Here is an 11,468-nt window from a genome sequence, read left to right as displayed (position 1 = left end):
CTGCTTTTCCCTGTCTGCACCCAAAAGAGAACAGCCTACTTTTGTTGCTAGCAAATCAGCAAAGCAGTAAGCTTTGACGCCAGTTGACTAGGGTTCAAATTCTGAGACAGCCTGCATAAGGTGTTAGTTTCATTGGCATGACAACAATAACAGACGAAGGACAACGTGCAACATATTGACTGTGAACTGTGGGTGAATACTAGACTTGTAACAAACAGGCTGGTGGAAGGTTGAAAGGTAAAGATTTTGGGGAACCTGTCACCTTCCAGATGTTACACTAAATGACACCATTTCCATCATCCATGCAAATGAGCCATGCTGGCTGGGCCTGATGGCAACTATAGTCCAACAACATCTGGAAAGCTGTATCTCATTGAAAGATGACTCTACCTAATTCACATTTTCCGAACCATTACATAGACAAAAGACCAGCCATCCTTGAAAATTTCTCCAAATTTTGCAACGCAGTTCTCCAGGCAAAGAATAGGTACAACAATGTATATATTAGGGCACACTGTGCCTATAAATGCATATAGTGGTTAAAATAACATGGGTATATTGGGCAAAATTACAGACATGTGTGTTTGTTTGGAGAAATATGCCCTAAAATCATGATGAATTTTAATAAAGACTGTAAAAAAAAAAAGCAAACTGATTTGGAAATGAGAACTGAACCTCTGCATTTCCATTCTCCCCAGCTAGTCCCATCCCAGACACATCTTTTCCTTCCTTTTGGAAATTTGACAATATAAAACAACCTGGCTGCAGATTTGTAATTAAGCAAAGACTATCTCCATAGGTGCATAAGGGAGAACCAAAATAAACAAGCACATAAAATACCCTTAGTCTTCAGATGTTAAGGGAGGAGGCTTTGCCCTTGTGCTCTCCCCAAAGGCTCCCCCAAAGGGACATTATCCTTTCCTCTCATCCATTGGGGTCACCGCCAGCAGGCTGCCACTGCCTGGAAGTAATATAGCCCCAGCATCCCTGGGAGTTGAGCGCAGGTGGGTTCTCGGCCAGTCAATCAGGAGGGATGAGGTAGGCTTCCCTCGGCTGGCCAGAGATGGGGAAAGACCAGTTTCATTGGGATCAGGGAATGAAGGTCACTGTGGATGGAGCTAGGTGAGCAGCTCAGCTCCTCTACCGATGGTCTCCAGCTGCTGCTGCTTCTAAGGGAAGAAATACCAGGCTTGCCTGATATCTAATATTATGCATTACACCAGTACCTTGGTTCTCAAACTTAATCCATTCCGTGAGTCCATTCGACTGCCGAAACCATTTGAAAACCAATTGGCTGCAGGAGCTTCCTGCACTCAAGCAGAGGTCACGTCGGATGTTCGGCATCCAAAAAAAGTTCACAAACCAAAACACTTACTTCCGGGTTTGTGGCGTTCAGAAGCCGATTTGTTCGGGAGCCAAGCCATTCAAGTACCAAGGTACCACTGTGCTAAGAGTATATTTGCATCAGGAAATGATTAAAAAAGCAACTTGCTCATAAGTTAGCAAAAGAATTCCATTAGTTCCCCAGATGGAAAATGTTTGCATAACCCTGATGAGGAAATAGCAGAAGAATGGGACTTTGCATATTACAAGATTTATATGCACGTATAAGCACGTTCTTCTTTAATTTAATAATGTTCTAAGTACAGGGATGAGAATAAGCAAGTAAGGTTTCAAAGTTTCATTTGAAGAAGTGCATCAGGTGATATGAAGCATTCAGAACCAGCAAAAATTCAAACAAAAAGCACCCTCTTTCATACTTGTCTCTCTTAAGCAAATGATAATTAAAGAAAATGTGGCCTATAAGTCAATTAGAATTTAGGCTGAATAAAGTCCAAGGGGGGAGCTTGATCAAACAAGAGTTATACTGAGGTGTGAACAAAGCTGTCAATTTTGGTTTCTCTCAGTTTCTCATTTTTCCAATCCTCAGTGTTAAGTTGTGGGTGATCATATCAGACGACACAGCGATTCTTCAAACAGCTCTTGTTTATTCACAGGCCAGAACAGAACTGAACTGAAGGGTTCAGTCAGCCTGCTTATATAGACCTCCAGTACAACGTTACTGTAACAACTTTCTAAAACTTTGGATCCTTCATTTGCATAGCTATCTACAGTACCCCCCTGCTGGCCCAGAGTGAGAACTTCAGTACATAACACCCAGGTCTCTCCATTTCCATATCACACTGATGATGATGATTAGCAATTTTGGGTGAGAATTTCTCTAATAGATGCATTTTGGAAAGCAATCTTAAGAAATAGAATGCTGATCTGCATGTCATTTTCACTAATGTATGCACATTTTTTTGTTTGCACATTTTACGTTTCAGCCCCAGCCAGTGTTGTAAATACTGGGAGTGGTCATCTAGAAATAGCTGAGCAGACCACCCGTTTCCCACAGCAGCCCAATAAAATGTAAAGCATTATCACAGGTAGCAAGTCTGTATGTCAATCTACACTGCACTGTATGGAGTAGATTAGTTTTGGTTCAAGGGAAGCCATTATCTTTCCTACCTCCTTTATCTGAGCAGGAAAAGGCAGGAACTTCAGGGGAGATGAGAGAAATGTTTTACAGTGTGCTGCCAACAGCATAGCTGCTCTTTGTGTTCTCGTAATCTTGGGCCTGATTTGCATGTAGCCAGGTATTCTGCTCTTCAAACATTTCTCAAGAACTGGATTTTCCTAGGCATCAGTGCTGCAGCTGTGCTTCTGAACTGCACATAGCCAAATGAGAATAATTCTGTTTTTTTCAAGGTATTTATTATCAATGACACTGTTTTAGTTTTGTTTGGGTTTTGTTTTGGGGGGTTTTCCCCGCCAGTCTGAAGTTCAGTTCTCTACTGTAGCTTCTGGTTTTTTATATATATTTAAAAAGTCCACATTAAAATTCACCAGTGTTTTTGTTTGAATGTTTCCAGGCATACACATCTTTCTGTGCCTTGGACCATCGGCTGTGGTGAGGACTGCAGGGCCTGCTCCCTTCCAGAGCCCTTTCCGTCGGGCCCAGGGGAAAGGGCCCTGGAAGGGAGCAGGCCCTGCAGTCCTCACCACAGCCGATTGGTCTCTTTGTGCTCCGGGGAGGTCACTTAGGTGCTGCTAATGCAGCTGTTTGACTTCACCCCCAGAGAACCAGGACCACTCCAGGAAGATATTGTTGCTCAGGCAAGGTTCTCAACTTCTATGAGGAAGTCCTCTTAGCCTCCTTCTTGACCAGGAGGGTAAAATGCCCAACCAGGGTAGGCGGAGTCAGTCTAGGGCCTGAGGGTCCTTCACAGGGAAAATGCCAGCTGCAATTCAGTGGTTGACCACACGGGGCAACTTTCCACAGTTCCCTTCTGCTCTTGATAAATTCTCACAGGTGATAAACATCTATCTGGAGTGGGCTACTTCATATAAAATAAGCCTGTCAGCAACAAGGATCACTTGTCTCTGGCAAACTACCTTTCTGTATTCAAGATTTACATATATTCCTATTTTAATGTGGAGCAGCACTCAATTGTGTGAGCCTCCAGCTCAGTTCAGAGACAGATTGACTGCCTCATCTTCTGTTTGCAAGGACTATGGCTTCTGTCCATCAGCATTAAGTTCCTAAGTGTGTTGTGTTTAGCTGACCTGTATCTTGATATATCTGTATTTATTTAGCTCCACTTCCTGCTCAGATACAGCAAGGCTGAAGAGGCAGCAGGAAGGGATGCAGGAAATAGACTCAAAATGCAGTTTGAAAAACTGCAGTAATAAATAAGGGGCTTTATTCATAGACCCATAAAACATGTTGCATCCCATGGATGGAGAATCACTGCACATCTCCCCCAAGATTTGCCACCTATAAACCTGGCAAATTGTGTAGGGGAAATGGTGTACATTGATCATGCCCATGCTTAAACCACAGCAAATCTCACCAGTCTATCTTGTGGAGCAAGAAGCCCTGCCAGTGTATATGGAACTGAAGCCTAGATACTATGGTCACTACATCATGGGTATAGCTAATAGCATCATTTTAACCACTGTTTTAGAAGAAGAAGAAGAAGAAGAAGAAGAAGAAGAAGAAGAAGAAGAAGAAGAAGAAGAAGAAGAATAGTAGTAGTAGTAGTAGTAGTAGTAGTAGTAGTAGTAGTTTGGATTTGATATCCCGCCTTTCACTCCCTTTAAGGAGTCTCAAAGCGGCTAACATTCTCCCTTCCTCCCCCTCCCTTCCCCTCCTCCTAACATTTTCCCTTCCTCCCCCACAACAAACACTCTGTGAGGTGAGTGGGGCTGAGAGACTTCAAAGAAGTGTGACTGGCCCAAGGTCACCCAGCAGCTGCATGTGGAGGAGCGGAGACGTGAACCCGGTTCACCAGATGACGAATCTACCACTCTTAACCACTACACCACACTGGCTCTCATTAATAAATGTAAACAGTTTTTTATATAATTGTTAAGAAGATTAAATACTGAATTGAGGAAAACAACAACTGGAGACCCCCCCTGGCATTGTGGGTAGCATTCTCTGCCCAAACAATCACTTATGCTTCTTGAGACATGAAGACTCCATAAAAGTTATGAAGACCAGGTGGCTGCCTTCTCCTGTAATTTATAAGCAATTTATTAAAATGTGAGGAGAGAGGGGTTAAAATCCCATGTGAAGCTTTCCTTGTTTTGAATGAACAACCCCCAGTCATAAAGCCAGGACTAATCAAAAGTTTCTGTGTCAATGTATAGAATTCTCTCCAATAAAAGAATAAAATGTCTTCTGTGTTAATATCACAGGCAAAATTCCCTTTCTGATACACTTAATAACAATGGACGGTGTTTTCCCATCCTTTTGGAATGTGTGATTGCAGTAATGGGCCAGAGGGAACCTATTTGTGCAATCTGTTGGGAAGATAACAACCCTGGCTCTTGATAAACAACTGCCAAACTCTTAGTTGGCACAGGAAGTCAGAGACCCACATTTCCCTGTCTGCAACCGAAGAATAACAGCCTACTTCTGTTGCTAGCAAAACATTACTCATACCTTACCATTAAGCACTGAGCATCCTGGGAAGACAGATCCAAGACACAAGGATGGTAACAGACATTATAGGATATTTTGAAATGAGGCCAGACAAAAAGGCAGCCCTATTGTTGCTAAATGCCGAGAAGGCATTTGATAAAGTATCCTGGAAGTTTATGCATAAAACTATTGAGACAATGAAATTAGGTGGAAAAAAACCTGCAGTGGGATCCAAGCAATATATAAAACTCAAAAGGCTAGATTGATCATAAATGGTGAATTATCAGAACCTTTTAATATTTCCAAAGGAACAAGACAAGGCTGTCGCCCCTTCTCTTTATAATGGTCTTAGAAACATATTTAACAGTATTAAGAAATGATCCAGAGATAGAAGGAATAAAATTGGGGGAAAGAGCCTACAAAGTTAAGGCATTTGCAGATGATTTGATAATAACAACCGAAAACCCAATAACTGAATTTTAGAAACATTGGCGAAAATGAAGGAATTTGGCCATCTATCTGGTTTTAATATTAATAAAGAGAAAACAAAACTTATGGTTAAAAATTTGGGCATACAAGAAAAAGCAGAGTTAGAAAATGAGACAGGACCAAAAGTGACAAATAAAGCCAAGTATCTAGGAATCTGGATCACCATGAAAAAATTAATCTCTATAAGGATAAGTATGTAAGAGTCTGGGGTGAGATAAAAAAAAGAGTTGGAACTCTGGAGTAGACTTAAATTATCATTATGGGAAAGATTTTCAACAATTAAAATGGCCGTCCTCCCGAAAATGCTGTTTCTCTTTTAATCTATCCCAATTATCAATGGACTCAAATGTTTCAGTGTATCAATGGACTCAAATGTTTGCTAGGTACCTAGCAAGGTATATTTGGCAAGGCAAAAAACCCAGAATAAAATTCAAATTACTAACAGATTTAAAAGATAGAGGAGGTTTCGCACTCCCCAATCTAAAGTTGTATTATGAAGCCGCATACTTGGCTTGGTTGAAGGAGTGGATGAGCCTAAAAAACCCCCGCTAAGTTACTCAATATGGAGGGGTGGGATAATAGAGTAGGATGGCATGGCTATTTGGGGTACAATAAAATCAAAATACATAAAGGATTTCTTAACCATATTATTAGGAAAGCTTTATACGAGGTCTGGGACAGAAATAAAAGGTTGTTGGAGCTGAAAACTCCTTATTGGTTATCACAAATGGGGGTGGATGCTGTGAAAAGGAATAATATGGACACCAACTGGCAGACATATAAAGATTTATTAGTAGAAGAAAACAATAAAATAAAATAAAATTGAAAAATTATGATGAACTTAAACAAATGGGGCTAAGCTGGTTACAATATCATCAATTAAACTGAATTTTTGAGGAAGACAGAAAAACAAATGGATTTGACAACAGAATATCAGATATAGATAGGGAATTGCTCTCAAATGATAAAAAGAATTTGTCCAAAATGTACAACTTATTATTAAACTGGCATCTAAAAAATGAAGAGGTTATGGATGTGATAGTAAAATGGGCCCAAGATTCAGATATACTATAGAATTAGAGAAATGGGAAAATCTTTGGAAACGTGATATCAAATTTACAACCTGCTACCTAATTAAATAAATTTTTAGAAAGATGCTGTATAGGTGGTACCAGACTCCATCAAAATTGGCAAAAATGAATAAAAATAATAATAGCAGCAAGTGCTGGAGGTGTAACCATAAAGATGAGGATTTATTCCACATGTGGTGGACATGCCCCAGAATGAAATTATTCTGGAACATGATATACAAAGAATTTTTTAAAATGTTAAAACACAACTTTTTTAAAAAACAAAACAAAAACAGAGTTATTCATTTAGGTATCTTCACAACAGACATCCCTAAGGAAAACAAAAGAGTCTTTCTATACACAGTTACGGCCACTGGGATTGTGATTGTAAAGTACTGGAAAAGCTACACAATCCCTACAAAAGAAGAACAGTTATTAAAATTACGTGAATATCTTGAATTGGCGAAATTAATAGAATTAGTAAGAAACCAACCAAGTGAGAAAATTAGAAGAGAATGGGATGTCTTTAAAAATTATATGAAGAAAGTAGGTTCCCAAAACTATGACTGGCTTAGTCTAGATTAAAAACTTCACAGGTAAACAAATTAGCTCTCCGCTAAATTTAAAATGATTACAAACAACCAAAGATGTGAGATTATTGGAACAGTATAGGGGTCGAAGGAAGTCAATGTGCTAATCAGGGAATCTAGCCAGAAAATCAGTGAATGCTTGTATTCCTTAAAAGATGTGTATAAGAGGCAGTTTCCCCCCTCTGTTTTTCTTTTATATTTCTTCTTTTTTCTTTTCTTCTCATTTTTAAGTTATTCAACGTACTTACATTTTCTATTTTCTATTTAGGTATTTTTCATTTTATTATTCATGCTTCGGTATATGTTAGTTTTGTCTCAGGTCAAATTAAGATAACATGTATCTTGTTTACTCTCTTTATTATTTGTACAACTGATTCTTTTCTGAATGTAACATGTATAAAGCAAATAAAATTTATTAATAAATAAATAAATAAAAAACGGAGGGGGGGAGCACTGAGTATCCTTGCTAATTGTCCAGAACTCAAATCTTGAGAAGGCCCGTGCAAGGTCTGAGCTTCAGTACCACAACCAGCAGTAGCAGATGAAGGCCAAGGACAAGATGTCAACTGCAAAATGGGGGCCAATATTGCTTTTGAGGCAAATAGACCAGCTCATATAGGTGAGGTATGGGCATTTTTCTCAGTCTGAGATCCACCTTTCGTGTTGGGCAGCCCTCTGGAGAGTCAGTGTGGTGTAGTGGTTAAGAGTGGTAGACTCGTAATCTGGTGAACCGAGTTCATATCTCCACTCCTCCACATGCAGCTGCTGGGTGACCTTGGGCTAGTCACACTTCTGTGAAGTCTCTCAGCCCCACTAACCTCACAAACTCCACTGTGGAGTTTGCAAAAGTCTGCTGAGAGGCACAGGAAAGAAGGTCCTTCATTTCTCCATATGGACATCCCCTTTCATTCCAAGTCCCAAAGTATGGTCAAAGCAGGCTACCAGCCCCTCACAATCCTTTCAGAAGGCAGCTCGCCCAAGTTAGAAATAGAAGATTTATCAACCCCACTGTTGTCTATCTCGATGTTACAGCAGAACCCGCAAAACTGGTAACACCATGGCATGATGGCATGGAACTTCTGCCCCAGGCTGGAAAAACATTTGGCTAAGGTTTGTTGGATGGCAGTGGAGGAGAAGTAGAAGATTGCTGGGTCCATGGAAGCACTGAGGGTGCTAAGGAGCAAAGCATGAACCCTCCAGGAAGGACTCTCATTTTGGATGAAGCCCACAATGTGGGAGATGTTGAAGGGAGCAAAGCAGATGGCAAAGTTGAGCAAAGTGGTAACAGTGATCCCCACAGCCCGTTTCTTCCTGCGGGCGTGGATGTTGGGCAAGGAGGCTAGGATGCGGACTAAGTTGATGTAGCAGAAAAGCGTGATGAGGAAAGGGAGGAAGAAGAGGGTGATGCAGAGCTCCATGCGGACAGGAAGGAGGATGTCGAGCTGGTTGGCGGAGAAACTCTCGTAACATTTGGAGGCGTTGGCAGAGTTGGGGTTGGTTTCATTATTATGGCCAGGCACCGCGAGTTCCACAACATAGATAATGCTGCAATGGGAGCAGGCGAGGAACCAGAACAAGATGCTGGCAAACACCGCATACATTGGCCTCCGGTTCAACTTGTACCTGATAGGATAGGCAACGCCCAGGTAGCGCTCCACGCTAATGGCCATGAGGAACAGGGTGCTGATGTAGATGCTGCTGTAGTAACAGAAGTTGGTGAGAGGGCAAAGGAACATGGGCAGAGGCCACGTCATGTCCGAAGCGGCCTCCACCATCTTGAAGGGCAGAAAGAGGAGCAGGATGACATCAGACACAGTCAAGTTGAACAAGAGGATTTCTATTGGGGTTGCCTTCTGTCGCACCTTGGCTTGGAATGTGTAGAAGGCCAGGAGGTTGGCTGGGAGGCCAGCCAGGAAGGCAAAGATGTAGACAGCAAGGACCATGATGTTGTATAACGACATCCTTTCAGTACCTGCAAAATAAATATAGACTTTGCTTTACCTATGCAAGGATACTGCCCCACAAAACCCCAATTTATCTCACTCTCAACCAGGGCTGGAGAACCTGTGGCCCCCCCAGATGTTACAATGAACTACACAATTCCCATCACCCTTCACCTTTAACCCTGCTTGCTGGGGCTAGTGGGAACTATAATCCAGCCAGTGTAGTGTAGAGCATAGGAGACCAACGTTGAAATCCCCACTCAACCAGGAAGCTCTCACTGGGTGGACTTTGGCCAGTTACTGCCTCTCTGGGTAACGTACCTGACAGAGTTGTTGTGGTGATTAAATAAAAATGGAGAGAACAATGCATACCAGCGGAGTTCCTTGGAAGGAAAGGTCGGATATAAACGCAATGAATAAAATAGCAAATACAACTTCCAGAGGGCCACGTCAGGAGGATAAATTTGACTGAGATCTCATGGAATGGTGAACCGAAAGGAAGACATCCTCCAAAATTTGCACATCTCTGAATTTTGCAGTCCATTTCCTCAACCAAGAAATGAGTACAATATGCATAGATTACTGGAGAATGTGTGTATAAATGCATATACAGTGGTACCTCTGGTTGTGAACAGGATCTGTTCCAGAGGCCCATTCACAACATGAAAAGAGCACAAGCTGCAGCGGCGCATCTGCGCGCACACAGGTTGCGATTTGCCGCTTCTGTGCATGCGTGTGACGTCATTTTTGCGCTTCTGTGCATGCACGAGTGGCGAAACCCAGAAGTAACACTTTCTGCTACTTCCGGGTCGCCGTGGGACATAACCTGAAAGAACGTAACATGAAGCAAACGTAACATGAGATATGACTGTAATAGTAAAAATAGCCTGAATTTTAATGAGGACTTTTTAAAAAATTAAAAATTGCAAGCTGATTTGGAAAGGAGGCAAAATAAACCACTGCAGCTCCCTCGGCTGGTCCTGTCCCAGACACATCTTTCCCTCCCTCTTGGAAATTCAACAATATTAAGCAACCTGACTGCAAATTTATAATTAAGCTAAGACCATCACCGTAGGAAAAGAAAGGAGAAACGAACCAAACAAGCACAACCAATTCCAGATTTTAACCCTTGTACTGCCCTGAGACCTCCAGGTATAGGGCGAGATACAAATTCATTAAATAATAAAATAAGAATAAAAATAATAATAGTCTCAAATGTTTAAGGAGGTGACTCTTGCGCTCTCCCCAAGCAGATTCCCTAACTGTGCATGGCCTTTTCTTCTCATCCTTTGGGTTCACCACCGGCAGTTTGCCTCGGCTTGAGTCAGCCCGGGAAGCAATATAGTCCCAACCCCCTCGGTCAGTCACTCACACAGGGATGGTGCAGGCTTCTCTCTGCTGGCAAGAGATGGGGAAACACCAGCTTAATTGGGAGCAGCGAATGAAGGCCGCTGTGGACCAGGGCGAGGTGAGCAGCTCATCTCCTCCACTGATGGCCTCCAGCTGCTTCTGCCTCCAGGAGAAAAGATAGCAGGCCTCCCTGATATCTAATATTATATATTATTGAGAGTTTATTTGCATCAGGAATCAACTGAAAAAGTGAATTGCTCACAGGTTAGCAAAGAATTCCATTATTCATCCAGATGGGAAATGTTTGCATAACTCTAATAAGGAAATAGCAGAATAATGGGACCAGACATCCGTGGTCTGCATATCACAACATCCATATGCAAAACAATAAATCCACTGGAAAAGAAGCTGACCAAGTAAGAGTTCTACAGAGGCACAAGCAAATCCGTCAATTTGGTTTCTCTCAGTTTCACATTTCCCCAATCTTCAGTCCTCTTCCACAGAGGCAGACCTTGGGGTCTCACTGGCACCCTGTATGATGCCAAAATTTGCCTCCGCTTGCCTCTCACCTTCCATTCTACATCTTAGTTGTGGCGCCCCCTGCAGTAGCCCCGAAGTGAGACCTGACTGGTTGCGTGCCCTTAAATCCACCTCTGATTTCCAGATCACACTCATTTTTCATAAAGGATCATGTGGTGGGAATTTCTCTAACAGACACGTTTTTGTATGGAATTTTGTGTGGGAGACGAAAAATTGGTTTTGTCGAAAAAGAATTTTCCTGATATAATGCATTTTTGTCTCTCATTTTCACTGATGTATGCATAAGGTTAGTTTGTCTGTTTTCACGTTTTACCTATCAGCTCCTAACAGCATTCAGCATCCATTAACAGCCAAGCAGGCCACCTGTCCCCCAACACAGCCCCCGAAAATGTAAAGTATTATCACATGTTGCAAGTTTGTAAGTCTATCTATACTACAGTGTGTGGGGTAGATTAGTTTTGGTTCAAGGGAAGCCATTATCTTCCCTACCTCCTTTATCTGAACAGGAAAAGGC

General features: G+C 41.9%; 1 protein-coding gene across 1 annotated transcript; it reads right to left on the bottom strand.

The window, feature by feature from the left end:
* Nucleotides 1-6,315: 6,315 nt before the first annotated feature.
* LOC310712339 (free fatty acid receptor 2-like) lies at nt 6,316-9,427 on the bottom strand. The gene has a single exon (XM_083515284.1). It carries the CDS (start codon nt 9,080-9,082, stop codon nt 8,060-8,062), a length of 1,023 nt encoding a protein of 340 aa, XP_083371410.1. The 5' UTR covers nt 9,083-9,427; the 3' UTR covers nt 6,316-8,059.
* Between the last annotated feature and the right edge of the window lie 2,041 nt (nt 9,428-11,468).

The sequence above is a fragment of the Podarcis liolepis genome (assembly GCF_965112155.1).
Source record: "Podarcis liolepis genome assembly, chromosome: 7".
Lineage (NCBI taxonomy): Eukaryota > Metazoa > Chordata > Lepidosauria > Squamata > Lacertidae > Podarcis > Podarcis liolepis.
The sequence above is the reverse complement of the archived record's forward strand: the minus strand, read 5'-3'. Positions and strand labels throughout refer to the sequence as shown.

Coding starts and splice junctions, on each gene's coding strand:
- LOC310712339 (XM_083515284.1), bottom strand. CDS start 9,082: ATGTCGTTATACAACATCATGGTCCTTGCTGTCTACATCTTTGCCTTC.